Genomic DNA, 16,331 nt, shown 5'->3' on the forward strand with positions numbered 1-16,331 from the left:
GGGTTATGTGATCCAGCCCTAACTATATGATTGATCAAAAAGGAAAGTTTTAAGCTTAATCTTAAAAGTAGAGAGGGTGTCTGTCTCCTGACAGGAGAGGGGCCTAATAGCTGAAGTCTTAAACTCCCATCCTACTTTTGGAACCACGAGTAAGCCTGCAGTCTAAGAGTGAAGTACTTTATTGGGATAAAATGTTAGCGTGAGGTCTTTAAGACATGACAGAGAATAATTGTTCAGGGTCTCAGAATTCTAGATCTCGCAGAGAGCCGATGAAGACAAGCTAACTTCTCTTTGTCATCTCATAAGTGCTCTCGCTGCAACAGATAGCAGCCAAAACCACTCAGTGATGTCACAGAGAGCCGTTCTGCTTTGACAGCAGATGGAAGCCACCTGCGTGAAGACTCACGGGCTGTCTTTAACAGCATCAAGGTCACAGAGATAGCAAATCGCGAAACACACAACTACTGACTCAACATGTTAACCATGGAGGCCCCTCATTAAATACTCGTGACAAAAGTGCAGACGTACAGTTTTTGTGAGTACATGAACTTTATTTAAATAGTGATTAGCCTTTACAAAAAACAAAAAAACGAGTACATCAATTACACACCTGATAAATATTTCACCATAATGTTCACATTAAAGTGTTCAGAGTGTTACTGTGTTGTTGTGTTTACACGTGTGCCTGAATCAACAGCATGACAGAGGCTTGCACTGAGAAAAACAGGCTGATGTGCCGCTGTCAGTGTTCCCCAACCATCGTGATAAAGCGAGGAGACATTTCTATATTTCATTGACTGAATATTAGGATTACACAACAAAATAAACAGCAAATTAGGCAAATGCTTGACAATAGAATAAATCTTTTCCTCTGTCGTCATAGCAGCACTTTGACTGGAAGATCACGATAGTCTTTGTCAGCAACCGACTGAAGAGTGAAAACCACATCCACACCTAAAATTGTTTTCCTCTTTTGGGCTTGATCTGTCCCTCATCCAACAGCTCTGTGGAGCCACATGCAAATCAAAATTCAAACTGGCGTGGGGCAGAAGGCACTTGAATTTACATAAAAACTCAGCGACCTTGCTCTTCGCAAAATGAAGTACTCGATGAACCCTGAGAGCAAGTCACCATTGGCCAGCACATTTGCCTGTGTGGTGGCAGTGAAGACCCTTCACATGGAAAAAATAATCAATGCGGGGCCTTTGCATATGATTTGTGTGCGAGCTGTGAAGGGAAATGCACAGCACCGAGTCTGGCAGACAGTAGTTTGAGCAGACTGCTCATGTGAACTGAAATCAGAGCTTTTGAGAAGCTGAGAACTACAAGGGTATGGTACGCTTAGCACACACACACATACACACACACACGTACAGTCACACTCAGGAACATGCACACATACTTTATACATACATTTACAAACAGTGGAAACAGCTGTCTGGAAAGTGAAAGTTCTATGGGTCTGTCTCAGCTTACACCAACATCAATAACAGAAAATTAAGAATGTGCATAAATCTGACAATAAGAAAACTCACGGGTTAAGATGGCAGGACCTAATGTCCTTCCTCATAAGGGCTTATTTATCAAAAATGCAACCTGCTTGGAACATCCTGTTTCACAAGCATACAAAGCTCGGCTGAGAATAGCACCAGCCACAAATAAGTTTAGTCCAAGTGCACTGGAGGACAAAAAAAAAGATAGACTTAGCTGACTAGGATGGAATTTTATAGGTTTCTTTTTCTTAGCTTGAGACAACCAGTTGAGATGAGGAAATTACTAGTCCCAGCGCAATAACAATCTGGCACATAACCTACCTCTGCTAAATTGCAAACCCTTGTTTTTGTACAAATTAAGCAATCAACAAACATAACTTGTTTAATTAGAAAGCGTTGGAGACACAGGTTTACTTCCTTTTTTTTTCTTTTTTCGATCCGCCAAGCTAACCAGCTGCTACCTCTAGCATCATATACAAAACAATGATCCGAGTCTATGCTACTAATCTTCTCATATAACTTTCATTGTCTCAGCCAAATAAATGTGCTGTGTTACTAAAATGCCAAACTTCATTAATGCTTGTCAGCTTCTCATAGCAAACCTTTTCATTTCTGAATCTATGTTGATCATAAAATTAGCTGCATGACTATAATGAAAAAAGTCGCTGTTAGCTTATTTTGAGCTACAAAAATGCCTAACAAGTACCAGTAGACTGAAGAAGTTACTTGGAAGTGATGAAACGTTTCTCCCACTGAAAACGCTACGTCCAGATGAACAGAATCAACCACTGTCACCTTTTAAGTGACAGTGGACACCTACAGCCAACTTAGTCACTGTGTCACAATGTGTATACATCCTTTAAGACACTTCCATGTTGTACATTATCTGCACTTACACTCTGCATTCATTTACACAGTGTAGAATTTGTGAAAATGTACAAGTTATCAGTCATTAGACCACAAAATAATAAATTTTTCAACACTGAAGATATTCTTCTACATTAAATGCAGATAAATTAGTGCGTGGCGGATATAAGAGTCTTAAGACTGATCTCCATACCAATATTTGGCCAACGTATAGGGTGATATTTTCTTTACATTCAGATTCTCCCATCTCTGCTTCACCTATTTAAATTTAAATGTATTTTTATGCCATAAATTTTGATTTTATCCGGTCATTAAGTGATGACGTGACGAATCCTACTTCCGGGCCTAAAGTAGTCTGCGTTTAATATGGCTTTTGTGTTTTTAACATGTTTAATGTTATGTATTTTCTTCTATTTAATCTCAAAAAGCTCCTAAAACAGTCAGTGATCACTGTTGACCTCCCTCGGCTTTTATTACCCCTAATCATTTATTTACGCTCAGTTTTTAAAACCTTAGGATGTAACTACAGCCCAGCCAATGCAGCAATATATGAATGACTAACCTTGTATTGTGGATGGATTATCCCAGTTGTTCTCCTGGCTGAAGTCCTTTTACAGCATCCTGCCATGCGATTACATTTGTTCCTGACCACCGAGAAGACTCACATTAACTTTTATCGAGTGGAAAAAAAGTTAGCTTGTTTATATTATGCTAACATAGCTATGTCGCTAGCGGTCACGTAGCACATCATTATATACCAGCTAGCCAAACTTCAGTAACCCTACAAACGTCACTGCTGTTTAGTTTTCTGTCTTCATTTATGTTGGAAGTGATAACAGAGCTGTACGTTTTAATTTGTTTCCAAAACCCCGCAGTCAGGACATGCTATATTGTATTTAGATCGAAGCTAGCAAGCTAACTTCCTGCTAACTTCTAACTCCGTTAAATGTCATAAATTCCGTTTTCATGGATGCCTGGATGTTAAACTGAATTGTTACACCTGGTAGAGCAGAACGCTGATCATTTTATTAAAGATGAAAGACTTTAGACAGTTTTTCAACTCTCAGTAATGCCATAGTGATCGTTTGATATATGGACCTGCAGCGGAGTTTAGGCCCAGACACGGCTAGTGACGTCAGACTTAACGACCGGATAGGCAAATAGCTCATATAAATTAGTACCTGAAAAAAAAGCAAAAAAATTACCTGTGTTAGCAACCTAACTAGCATTAGTTATTTGTATTTCCCCCTGTATGCTCAAATTTTTAAGCATGATCAGACATTAACCATTGGGTACTTATAGAACCCTTAATTTAGCACTCAAAATAACAATGGAAGTTATGGAAGTACTTGATTTGTGACACAGTGAGTACTAGACGATATTCCCACTTAGCCACCTAGCATATTTATCATCACCATTGCAAATATATAGATATAAAAAAATATTGATATTTAGCCACATTTAAAATATGTCTTGTCTTTTTTTGGAATAAATTCTATAATAGTCGTAGCACACAACATACTGTCTCTATATGATCTATGGTTATGAAGAGATGAGGTGTTAGCTAACCTCAAAAATAGTACACAGTCAGTGGGAAGCCAGAATAGAGCTTTACATGTGCAGATTCACTTAAGCAAGCTTTTTGATTTGGCTCCCTTTACAAAATTACAAAAAAAAAAATAAAAAAAAATAAAAAATTAAAGATGATAGAATCCATCACACCTGAACATATACAGTATAAAACCATTTGTGCCATATTTTCCTGATTGTCAGTCATAAAGTGTGCTAGCTTGATTGGCAGGCTTTACGAAAAAAAAATAGGGCTCAATGAGTATAACCGGTTTGCCCTCATTCATTGCTGTTGTTGTCGAGATCTTTGCACTGCAGTTCTCCTCCAGCGTAGTTGATGCCAGGGATCTTGACGCCAAACCGGTCTACGCACCAGCAGATCCCCCTTTTGCGACCGCGAGATGGCTTGCACTGTGGGTAAAGAAAGCAAGACTGGAATAAAGAACTTGTTTTCCAATCATTTGTTGTGGCATTTTGACTTTGTTAGACTGTCAGATATCAAAGTAGCAGTGCACTCTAACTTTTTGATACATTTGTACCTGTTTGCGCTTGAAGAAGCCCTTCTTGTCACAGTTGGGAACATACAGTGAGAGAGCAAAGACCTGAGACGTGTCCTTCATGGCCTGGATGAGATTATCTAGTTTTCTTCTGCAGGGGCCCTAGAGTCACACAGAACATAAATCTAAATGTCTGCTTGATTACAATGCATATACATGCAAAATATTTCAATTCTGGTTAAAAATTATCTGGAAAATTTAAGAAGCCACATGCAGTGGTATGCAATATCTGATTTTGTAGAGCCAAAGTTTGTTCATTCAGAGGGAAAAAAAACTAAAAATAAAAAATTGCTCAAAATCGTGCAAAAAACCAACAGTCAGTGTTTTTTTTTTTTTTTTCTAATTTTATTTACCTTGGTATGCATCTTTGTAATCTCTACATCACTTACAAAATGAGGATCCAGTTTATCTATGCTGAGTGGAGCCAAGTTGCTGGCAGGCCCAAGCTTGGCCAGCTGCTTCTTACGGTCCTTGGCCTGCTTCATGGCCTGGGCCTTGCGACTGCTAATGTGATCTCCATATAAGGGCACCTTTGTTTGTGGTGGGACTGGGACACGTAGCATGTCATCATGAGGCTGTCCACCTATTTGGGAGGCAACAAGACACAAAAGAGGTAGATCGTTTTAGTCGGCCCATAGGTATTAGTTTTCTGGGGAAAAAAAGTGTTATTTACACCAAAATGCATTGCGGCTATGGCCCCATGTGTTCCTTTGGTATAAAACATTTGCTATTTTTGGAAAATTTCGAAAGCCTTAAAAACCTGTTGTTGCTGGATTTCAGAGTCTGTTGGAGCATTATTACTGCCAACAACATAACACTGAAGAATGTAATTTAGCACAATAAAACTAACAGTTTTTGCACTGAACCAAAAAGTGTATTGCACCATGCTTGGGCATGTACAGATGCGTGTTTCTCCAAGGGCTAATAAAGCAGAAATACTCAATCTTTTTCTGGCATGTCCTGCTTTAGGAGCTGAAAAAAGTTCTGAGTTTCCCAACTCACTTTTAGTATAGTAACTGGTAGAGTCCCACCAGTATACAGGATTTTAAGACAGGTAACAATATCAATATTTGGTGATGTAAATATCCTATATGTCGGCCAATATTTTTTTTCTTTCAGGTACAGAAAGCATGCACAATTTCCCTATAGAAATGCTAAGTGAGTCATTAATAAGATAATGACACAATGTAGTTTAAAAATAATCTTATCATGGCAAGTTGAGGATGACTGTTTTTAGACTTTGTTCTACTCAGATCAGCTGGTTGTGTGTTTCAAAAACACGTTATGCCAATCGGGAAGTTGCATAGTGCCCTCTGGTGGACACACTGCACAACATCAACACTCATAACATAGTTGAAGGGTATTTCTTCCATCTTTTCTTTACTTTCATCAATCTACTTTTATAAATACAGATATAGTTAGATTGGCAAAGAGTGAATATATATCACAAACATCAAACAATGTTCTTACACATGTAACATATCTGCCTGTGTCAGAAACCTAGCAAGCATTAATCATTTGTGTTTGCTCTTGATGTTCAAATTTTTCACCATGAGCAGACATTAATCATTTGGTTACTCATTGAACCCTTGAGTATGAACACATTTATGCACTCAAAATAAAAAGTCTTTTTATGATTTATTGGTATGAATAGATGAGGTGTTAGCTAACCTGAAAAACAGTACACAGTCAGTGGAAAGTGACTTATGAAGTGGTTGAATGGCAATTCTCGTGTTTCTTCTTTACATTTTAATTTTTAATTTTATCAGCTGTTATAAATGTCAGTAAGTGTAAAATAAATGCCAGCATGATGCTTTCAATAACAAAAAGTTTAACTAAATCTTTTTAATGCTGATCCTTTACACTAGGGCTGCACGATTTTGCATAAAATGAGAATCACGATTTTTTTGCTTAGAATTGAGATTACGATTCTCTCACGATTTTCTTTTCCAATATAAATATTTATTGCGCTTATTCGTATTCGCTAACTTCGTAACAGTTGAGACTGAACATAAAAACAATAAATAAACATAAAAACAACAAATGTCTCACATTTTGTTGTTGCCGCAAAATGTTGTACTGCTTGAAATTCCGTCTCCACCGTTGCTCGACACTGCGTGTATAGAGCAGGTAGTGCAACAATAGAAAAATAGTTGCGGGACGGCACTGTGTAGCGTTTGTCTAGGGTGTTGATCATTTTCCTAAATCCCTCGTTTTGCACAGTGTTGATGGGAGCCATATCTTTGGTCAGGTGATAAGTAATAGCCTCCATAATGTCTGCCAATTTTAGCAGCCAGCTTCTGTATCACGTGGTATAAGGCTCCGCCCTTGTCATTTGTTGAGCAGGAAGAGTGAGCGCTTGTTTTCATGCAGATTACGTCCCGGATCAAAATGCGGTACAATCGTCGTCATCTTTTTTTTTTTTTTTTTAAATCATTGTCATTTGGAAATGAGATCGCACATAAATATGAATTGAGATCGCGATTTTCTAACGATTAATCGTGCAGCCCTACTCTACACCCCACAGTTTGGGAACCAAACAAACAGATTTGCAGCCCAACAACTGTAAAGCATGTCTCTGTTAAACATGGCTTCCTTTACTGCAAAAATTTGAGTCACACAGGACTACTGTTCAACATTTCATCTGCAGTCAGTAATGGTGGGCCATTTCCACTGGATGCTTACACGTTAAAGATGAAAAACAAAACAAAAACAGCAGTAGTAATCATTCCAACAAGTCAACAGCTGTAATATTAGTCCTGTGTGAACATGGCTCGACATGATGGGTCAAAATTAAGAGCACCATGACTTCCAACCTGGATTTGCAACTTCTTGAACTGCCAAATTAAAAAGCTCAAGAGGGCACAAGGCAGCAGTTTCCAATTTGGAAATGTCACAACACAACGTGATGATTTCACTTGCCCCAGCTAAATGCTTATTTAGCACAGTTAGTGGCTACAAGCCAGATTCAGATTGGATGTGTTGACATACGGGACAACATAAGCTACATTTATGGCAAGTCAGGCTGCCAGTTTGGGGTATATGTAGACCAGGGGTTTTAAAACTTTTATAGCAAGTGACCTAAATGAGATATTTAGTCTCACCCTGGCACCCATGGCCATGAAAACATGCTATTACCCTTGTCATGTGGCAAGCCACCAAAAAACAGCCGCAACCCATTTTGGGTACCAACCCCCACAGAAAGCTTCATGTACAAGTATCTTTCATCTGTGCAAAAACACTGCTCTGTGCTAAATTTTGGGGAGTCGCACAAACCTCAGCACTCGCCCCTCTCCCTTGTCCCCACCCTCAGCCGCAGTGACTGCACTGAGGCCAGAGTGAGTGACTGTGGCTATTTCCCCCCCCAAACAGCACTATAAACTGATATTTCATCGGGTTTCTATCCTGAAACATGCATTAACTTTGCATGTGTCCTAAGCCCTCGTTGGCCCATTTCCACTGCTGTGTCACGCACTTGTTTCCGCTTTCGTTTTGGCAGATTGAAAACTCCACATATAAACCTCTGTAGTTCTGCCAGTGACATGGTCGCTAAGCTACTAAGCTAACTGCGTGGTGAACTGAGGTCACTGTGTAGTTGCAAATGATGCTTAAAACCTCGATGACTGACGATGATGAAGCTCATGATGATGATGTCATCCATCCATTCCCCTTAATGACAGGTTCTTGGAAAAAAGAGATTCCCCCTAGTTTCCTGCTGACAATGTTTTTTTTTCTCTCTCTTTCCCCAGGGAAATCTGAGGCAGCTCAGCGCCAGTATGTCCAATCAAGTCTTCACTTGCTAATCCCCAAGCTTGTCTAATCTGACGTGTGCTGACTGATCACATCTTTCACTTTTTTCCCCTTTCTTCCTGCCTCTTTTCCTCTTCGTGATCCTGGAGAGCTATGCAGCTCCCTGCAGGAATTAATGACTTAAAAAAATATTTTCTTCATCTTCATCTATCTAATCTTTCCATGTATTCTCCCTTGCCACATCTGTCCAGATGTTACTGTTAGACATCCTTTCAAATGTAAAAACTAGATTCTACCTATTTTTAGCTGTTGTTACAACTTAAATGCCAGCTTATGTCACAGGTTTTCTGCTCTCTGACAAACAGCAAATATGGAAAATATGGTCAGACTGCACACACGAACACTTGTGCATTAATATAGCTGTACATGCCTATTATGAATGCATATATGTACGCATATCCACAGCCCAGGGTTGTCAGGTGTCTGCAAAGCGTTTTTACTCTATGGGGCATGTGCTCATGGGTGTGCATGTGGTTTTTTTTGTTTAATTTATGTGTCAACAGAACGCCCAGCAGGAGATGGGGAGTTCATGATGAAGCTGACTGCCAGACAGACAGACGGGGGATCAGAAACCCACGCTCAGCCTGCATTCTGCTGAATCACTGCACAGCCGGGGCCTGCCTGCAGCGCCGAGCCGGAGAGAGAGGGAGGGAGTGGAGGGAGAAGACTGTGTATAGACGTGAAGAAGAGGAGATCAGGACGGGACTAACAAAGACTGACGAGAGGGAGCAAATAAGTAAAGGTGAACGGATCAATCCAGATATCCATAGTATCGATACCAACGCTGGTATTGGTATTGGATTGATACTAGTGATAGGATCGATGCTTTGCTTCTATCCTCTATCTTCAGTATGTCTTTCACTGAATTGTATTAAATTAATTATTGACAAATGTCACATGTATTTTATTTATAGCTTATGACACATTTAAAATAACAGGCAGATTTAGATTAAAAAAAAAAACAGTATCAAGATACATAAAAAGCTGAAAGGTGTGTTTTATTGTGGGAAGTAAAAATCACAGCTCTCTCTCTCAATGCACTCTTCTACATAAGCTGCTATTACAAATTAAATGTATCGGTATTAGTATCAGCAATATTGGCCCAGTCTTTGCTTGGTATCGATCGTATATCATACTGCACAACAGCAAATAACACATTTCTGGCTGAGGATCAAAGCTGACCTTCAGTTCAAAAGTAAGATTTTGATTCACGCTCTTTTCCCATTTTCCACCTCTTGTTACTGGACTTTATGCCAATATCACAGAGCAAGAAAATAGTTCAAGTTCTTTTTTTTTTTCCTTGCTCAGCCCGCTGGCGTTTAAAACAGAGTAGGAATATTTATGTTTCCATTGAAACTCTGCAGGAAAAACGGAGCAAGAGATAGAATGGAAACGGTGAATCGTGGAGATGGTGGGATAGTGAATGAGGTGGCGGAGAGAAGGAGAAGAAGAAGAATAGGTTGGAAAAGATGTAGAGGGACAGCAGCCAGGCAGGGAAAGAGGAGAAGAAGGCTGTGTGTTGGGACAAAAACAAAGGTGGGTCAAGTGTGTGAGAAAAGGCATAGGTGGTAGACGAACTGACAAAAGAAAGGAAGAAAGGTCTAAAGACAAAAAAAAAAAAAAAAAGAGACAGGTAACCATAGAGGAAGGTATGTGGGCAAAACATGATTTCACACCTTGAAGACAGTGAGTGCAAGCTAAGGCAGCTCTGCTGGAGCCACAGAGGAGCCCCGCTGAGAACCACCTGTAATCTTCTCCCTTTTTATTTCGTCTGACTGGAAGAGGGAGGGGAGGAGAAACGGGACGCCGCTGATTTAAGACTTGCAGACCCACAAGGGCCCTATAGTTGATCACCACGGGACACACCAACTGCTCAAAGAGTTCACGGGGGTCAGCTCAAGTGCTGAGGAGACTCCCATCAACCCCTCAGAAGCAAACTGAGTAGAAACAAAGTTGCAGGAGAGCGGAAAGCGCAGTGAGATTATTCATCCTTCTCGCTCTCTGAAAGGGAGTTTGTGCATCTCTTGTGGGCTTCATCAAAATTCCTGCACTGACAAGGGAGGAGTAACATCTCTCTCCAGCTGTTTACTATTTCTTTGCACCGTCAGATCTTTGGGTGAAGCAGGAATTCGCGCGATGACACTATCAGAGCTGTCACGGAGAACATGGAAGTGTTACTGCTGCGTAACCCACATTTCCCATTTGTCCCTTTATCTTTAAACTAACACACACAGCACTAAGAGTAACTGCCTCTCCATGTTCCCTTCACAGGTAACCCTTCACAAGCCTACCTTTTGACGGATGCAGCAGTTTGTACAACTTCTCGTTCCTGCACACCCCGCGGCCGTGCAGGAGCGCGTGCAGCGGCTTCTCCTCTCCGTTCTTGGGCAGGCAGCGGAGCCCGCGCGTGCATGGCCCTGTGTACACACCGCACGGCTGGCCCTCTTCGAGCGCGCAAGTCATGCAGCACCCGCAGCCGGGCTCCTTCACCGGCTGACAGCCCACAGGCACCGGCGGGCACATGGACAGCACCTTCTGATCGCATGGCTCGCACGGCACGTAGGACGAGTCGCAGCCGGCGATGGTCAGCAGCGGAACCAGCAGGAGGGAGAGGCGCATAGGCATGGTGGGTGCGGGTCTGGAGTGAAACTGCGTGGATTGGAATGGAGTGGAGTGGTGACGAGTCGGTGGAGAGGAGTATCAGCTAAGCGTTGCGGAGAATCCTTTCTATGTCTCTGGTCTCAGTCCGAACATCAGGCGGGTGCGAGTCGCATCCACAGGTGCCTCTGCGCGCTCACTTGTGAATGGCAGCGTATCCGATACTCGCGTGCTCTCTCACTCTGCCGTCCTCCTTAAAACCCCGCAGAGTTACCAAGAGTTGAAAAAAGAGCCAAACAAACAAATGAAATTATCCAGACACCACGTAAATCTCCCTTAAGTGATGCCCGGTTCCGTTTACGCGCAGGCTGCTCCTCTTCAAATAAAAAAAGGAAAAAAAGAAAGCCCGCTGATTCTCTCTCTCTGTGTGTGTGTGTGTGTCTCTCTCTCACTGTAGGTTACTTCGCCCGCGCAGATTGCGAGCAGAATGTATAATCTGCGGCTTTGAGCTTGCCTTTTAAAAAAGAAACTGCCAGAGGCGAAGCCTGTAACGACGGGCATGTCAAACAACGCGTGGAGGGGAGGAGGAAGGGGGGGGGGGATCAGAGGGAGGCGCACTTGTCAAGTCCGTGCGCTGAGATGCTGATTTCACAGGGCGGGTGCTGGCATGTCTCCAGATCTGCCAGACACTAGACGATGCTCCCGTAGGCGATTGAATGAGACCTTATCTTTCTCACTGCACAGTTGCCATTTAGGTATGGTCAGTTTGAAAAAATGAATAAGTCCGTTTAAAATCTAAAGCAGAGGTGTTAAACATAAGGCCTGGGGGCCTGAAGCAGCCTGGCAAAGACTTGACAGGTTTAGTGGACCCATTTTGAACTTTTAACTCTATTTTCAGTCACGGTCAAGTGTGTGGAAAACAGAGAGATAGGATCCAAAAGCAGGACTCAGCAGGCCATCTTGGAATATGCACAGTTTTGTTGCTCGAGCTCCTTGGCATGAAGGCAAATGACTGAATAGACAGGGTGCGTGTACACACAGGAGGAGATGATGACGATGACATGACAGAGACAAACTGAGGGCTTAAATAGACAGGATAGTGGAAGGAGAGGAAACAGGCAGGAATAACTCTAACTAATAAAATGGAGGAAGTAAACTACACATAATGGATATGTGACAGAAGACTATCACAATAAAACAGGAAACATACACGGGAAAACTAAACACTGACAAAAAGTCCATACTCAAAACGTTGGGTCAACAACAGCTCTGACCCGACTGCCACCCACACTACATCAAAGCAAGACATTTTCTCTAATGAAAGCTTTCTGTTCTAAAATTTTAAAATTAGAGGACAGTCTGTGCAACGATCTACCAGAACCTTATGTGTAACCTTTTCTATAGGTTTATCGTGTAGTTTCACCAGTCTGGCCCGGTCCACATCAAAGTGGGCTGTGTGTGTCATGAATTTGACATCCCTGATCTAAAGGAATTTCTCTGTTTTAGCATTTTACACCTGCTTTGCTTTCATAAACTGGTGAATTTGGCCTTTGAAGGATCCCAAACACTCTTCTATTCTCAGAGAAAACTCAGACTCGTCCAAAAGTTGCATGTGAAACGGGAACACATTTATAATTCCCCTCAGATATCGAGTCGGCCTCTGTTTTTGTGGCCAAGGCACTGTAGCTTTAAATATTTGCGAGATGCCTGTCTTAACAATAACAGACGAATTCTCCAGCAATGTGTGCTGCAAAGTGTCCAGATCAAGGCGAGCTGCACTCACGGTGACCTTATTTTATGTCTCAGCGAGGTCAGTGTCCACAGTGAGATAAGTAGTCAGCTCTCGCGGAGTGCAGAACGGTCGTAATTCACTGGATGTTTTGGCAGATAGCAATATATGCCTGAGGATTTCAGATGATGAGCATGTTTGTGTTGTAAGTAAACAGATTATCTGCACACACCAAGATGAATTCATTTAATGCTTCTGACCCCGGTCATGTTCTTCCTCTTGTTCCTCTTCTTATTACTGCATGTACTTTCTGGATTATTTAGCTTTATTTTTCCTCTTTGTTAACATCCTGTTAGATCTTAGTGTTTAAACTGAGGTTATGTGTCCCATAGCTGTATTAATCCAGATGTTTTTAGCTGAAACTGCCCTTTGAAACACCTTTATTCTTCCTCTTTCCCCCTCCTCCCCTTACCCCTCTTTGTGAAACTTTGTCTGCAAATTCTGCTCAGGTCTCCAGACCCCCTGTTTGTCTTTTCCCTTGACCTTTATGCTGTATCGGGTGACGAATGGCGTCACCTGTGGCGAAAAGTCATCTTGGTGTTGCCCACACCGTCTACCTGTGCAGACATGGAAAGAAAGAGCACCATTCAGATTGTGAAGCTTTAAAGGCACGTCTGTGCTTCGCAGGTTCCAACTGCAAAGATCTTCCTCACAAAGCTCACTCTCAGACTCAGCTGCACATCTATGATTCATAAATTGATGATTTATGACCCAGAGACACATTGGCAGAGCTAATATGTCTGTACTACTTTTTCTTTTGTTTCCAGATGTGAGACGGAGAGGATTTGTGGTCCAAGTGCATCTAGGGTTTGTGAACCAGAGTGCAGTGTCTGTTAAGGTTAGTCTTTCTATATAAATTAGCTCTGAGTCAGCTGATGTATATTGGCCATGTGATGCACAGATGGTGACTTTAGCTGCTCTGCATAGAAGGGCAAGGTTTAGATTTCCAGTGCTGTTAATGTTTAGGCCAAATTGCTGTATGTGCTGAGGATTCAGTCCCAAATCTTTAGGAGCCTAAGTTCCGTTAGCTACATGCTTTGCTTGTGGGGGTTAATTGGCACAGATAAGCCATGCTTTAGTACTTACAACTTTAGTCTTAATTCAGTTTGGTATGCTCGGTTCTGACTTAGTGAAATTTTTATCCACACCGGCACTCTTAGGGCAGGCACACACAGGAAGAGACTGGCAGGATTGTGGAAATCAGAAAACATCAGGATCAGATCTGCAATCAATCAAGGTCAGCTGTAATTTTCAAAACAACTTTGGTGCATCAAGACATCAATGAAAAAAGGAGGTAAAATAGAGTCAGCTTACTATCGGTCAATCATTTTACAATTGTATGGTATCAAGCTGGCAATTGCATTCAATCTGTTTGTGATATAACGGCATTTAACTGTGATAAATTTGAAAAAAATCACAAATCTATTCCTTATCTGTTGCCATTTACACAGAAATGCACATCACAAGCTTACATTCAGGGTCCAACTTAGACTCAGAGATAGTTAAGACATTAAAACAAGAGTAACCAAGTGTAAAACCATGAAAATAATGAGAGTATAACCAGTTTACTGGAGAGAGACATGTTGCAGAGTTGAGCTCAGCTGAACATGCTTCTGTATTGGCAGTATTTTGGTAGACCTTGTGGAGTTATGGAGCTTTGTCCGTTGACAGATGGAGGTAGTGCCCAAAGTAAATGGTACACCTGGTCTGCATATTCCCTTCTCTGTTCTGGCTCACTTGTCAGCCCATCAGTATTTGACATATGCTTAGTTGAGCTTTGAAAACCCCTATCTGTAGACTCTCTGTAGGCAAATAACTATGCAAAAAGAAACACTCATGACAGCGCAAAAAAAGCAAGACCCAGACTGACTGCAGTGTGTTTGTAATTGTGCAACTAGTTGCAAATCTTCCCAATCTGTCTGAGAAGAACTGCACTCCTTCCAAGATGGTTGACTGGTTGCCTCTCAGACCTTTGCTGTAAACTTGTCACGGCTCAGCAGCCCAAGATGAGAGATTCAACCAGAGACTCAGGAAGTGATGAAAAAATAACTTTATTTATGACGAGGTTCACAAGGTAAACAGAGCTAAGGCTATGAAGTGAGCAGGGACTATAAACATGAACTATGAGAGGCTACATGTGGTTTAGCCCAGGAAACAAACAGCTGATCCGTCCTCCTGAAAGCCTTTGTTCTCTCTATATAGGTACATAAAGTCCTAACTGGACAGAGAGTATGTAGCCACTCCTTTTCAGAGGAGGAGAAAGGAGGAGGGGAAAAAAGCTTCTAGTTCAAATGGGGTGCATTGGAGATAAGGATTTTTGGGCACAAAGGCCAGATTTGGCCAGAGTGTGACTCTAGAGTTATCCCGCGTGAATTGGGTGCACTGTTTGTATATTGACAGTGCATAAATATCGCTGACACACTTCGCAGATCTAGTGGCAACCGATTTATATGCCTTGTTAGCCAGGGAGGACTGCAGATGACCAGATGACAGGGAAAGTTTCTGGTTTGGGTGGAGATGAGAAGCCACCAGATTCTTCACTGTGGGAATTTGGTAGAGGCCCTTCTTCTATATTCCAGCACAGTCAAACGCCGCCGCTTCCTGCACGGGGTTGGGTGACGAAAATGGCTTTGCCCAGCAGCATGTGACCTCGTCCACGCATTCGGAGAAAAGCGGCAGTACCTGCTTAGTAACAAGCACTTTGCTTTGGGGAGCCTTTTACCCTGGTATCGTGAGGTGGAGGTCTCCGTTGTCACCATGGTCCATGGGATTGCCAGCTTTTCAGCTGCTCGTTTTGCAATGTCAAATAGCTCCATGCTGCGGGACTGTGTCCCAGGGTTATCACAATCGGCCCCTTGTGTCGCAGAATTCCAAGCAGAGGGGGCAAAGAAAACGTCATCATCCTTGTCCGAAACGTGATGTTCCGACGCTCCCTCAGAGGATTCGCTGAGTAGCTCGTCATTAACCTCGAGGGAATCAGGCAGCTTTGCCTCAAGGCTTCGCAGCTGACCGCATTGTCCACCAACAGGAGGACGATATCCATCTCGCCCCAGCTGGTGCCTGGTGTGGCTGACAGGCTAGCCTTCGACGAAGGCTTTTCAGGGTAAAGCCTTCGCACACCGGGTTCACATGAATCCGGTGTGGAAATAGCCGCATGGGTGTGTTTCAGCCCGAGGCCCATCACACAAGCATCATGTGTATCTGAAGCTGAAATTTTGTAACTGCATGGGCAAATTCTGGGCAGTGGTTTGCAGTCTGCCATATTAAGGAAGCTTGGTGTAGGTAGCTTGGAATGGCTGGACAGCTAATGCTGATTTTATTTTATTTTATTTTTTTAAATCGGTCAGTTAGCTATGGTGAGCTAGTATGACCTAGCTAGTGTGGTGACTAGCGCTTGTGCTACTTGGCTTGGTGACCGTGTGAAGCAAAGACAGTTAGCTTGGTCAGCTAGCTGTTGTGCTAGGTGTGTGGTGCCAGCTAACACACTCTCCACTCTGTGGTGAAGAGCAGGCGACTGGAAACCGATAGCCGTGCTAGCAACCAAGGTGTTAGCTTGCTCACGTGGACAGTTAAGCTAGCACTCACGTTGACAGTCAGGAGAGATGAGGTTTCTGAGAAGTGAGAAGAGGAAATTGAATGACCGGTGAC

At 42.3% G+C, this 16,331-nt stretch overlaps 1 protein-coding gene across 2 annotated transcripts; it reads right to left on the minus strand.

Annotated features, from left to right (window-relative positions):
* Positions 1 to 530: 530 nt before the first annotated feature.
* igfbp5a (insulin-like growth factor binding protein 5a) lies at positions 531 to 11,438 on the minus strand. 2 transcript variants are annotated; one of them, XM_004562555.4, is made up of 4 exons: positions 10,588 to 11,438; positions 4,876 to 5,069; positions 4,469 to 4,588; positions 531 to 4,340 (listed from the first exon to the last, which is right to left on the minus strand). In XM_004562555.4, exons 1-4 carry the CDS (start codon positions 10,919 to 10,921, stop codon positions 4,209 to 4,211), a joined length of 780 nt encoding a protein of 259 aa, XP_004562612.1. In that variant the 5' UTR covers positions 10,922 to 11,438; the 3' UTR covers positions 531 to 4,208. The 2 variants fall into 2 exon arrangements, with proteins under 2 accessions (XP_004562612.1, XP_004562611.1); XM_004562554.4 differs by having other exon boundaries at positions 4,840 to 5,069; positions 10,588 to 11,437.
* Between the last annotated feature and the right edge of the window lie 4,893 nt (positions 11,439 to 16,331).

The sequence above is a fragment of the Maylandia zebra genome, linkage group LG23 (assembly GCF_041146795.1).
Source record: "Maylandia zebra isolate NMK-2024a linkage group LG23, Mzebra_GT3a, whole genome shotgun sequence".
NCBI classification, from domain to species: domain Eukaryota; kingdom Metazoa; phylum Chordata; class Actinopteri; order Cichliformes; family Cichlidae; genus Maylandia; species Maylandia zebra.

Bases quoted from the DNA above. Each gene is read 5' to 3' on its own strand.
- igfbp5a (XM_004562554.4), bottom strand. From the start codon at position 10,921: ATGCCTATGCGCCTCTCCCTCCTGCTGGTTCCGCTGCTGACCATCGCC. The intron at 4,589-4,839 runs GTAAATAAAATT...GTGTGACTCTAG, and splicing joins TTACAAAGATGCATACCAAG to GGCCCCTGCAGAAGAAAACT. The intron at 4,341-4,468 runs GTACAAATGTAT...CTTTACCCACAG, and splicing joins GCTTCTTCAAGCGCAAACAG to TGCAAGCCATCTCGCGGTCG.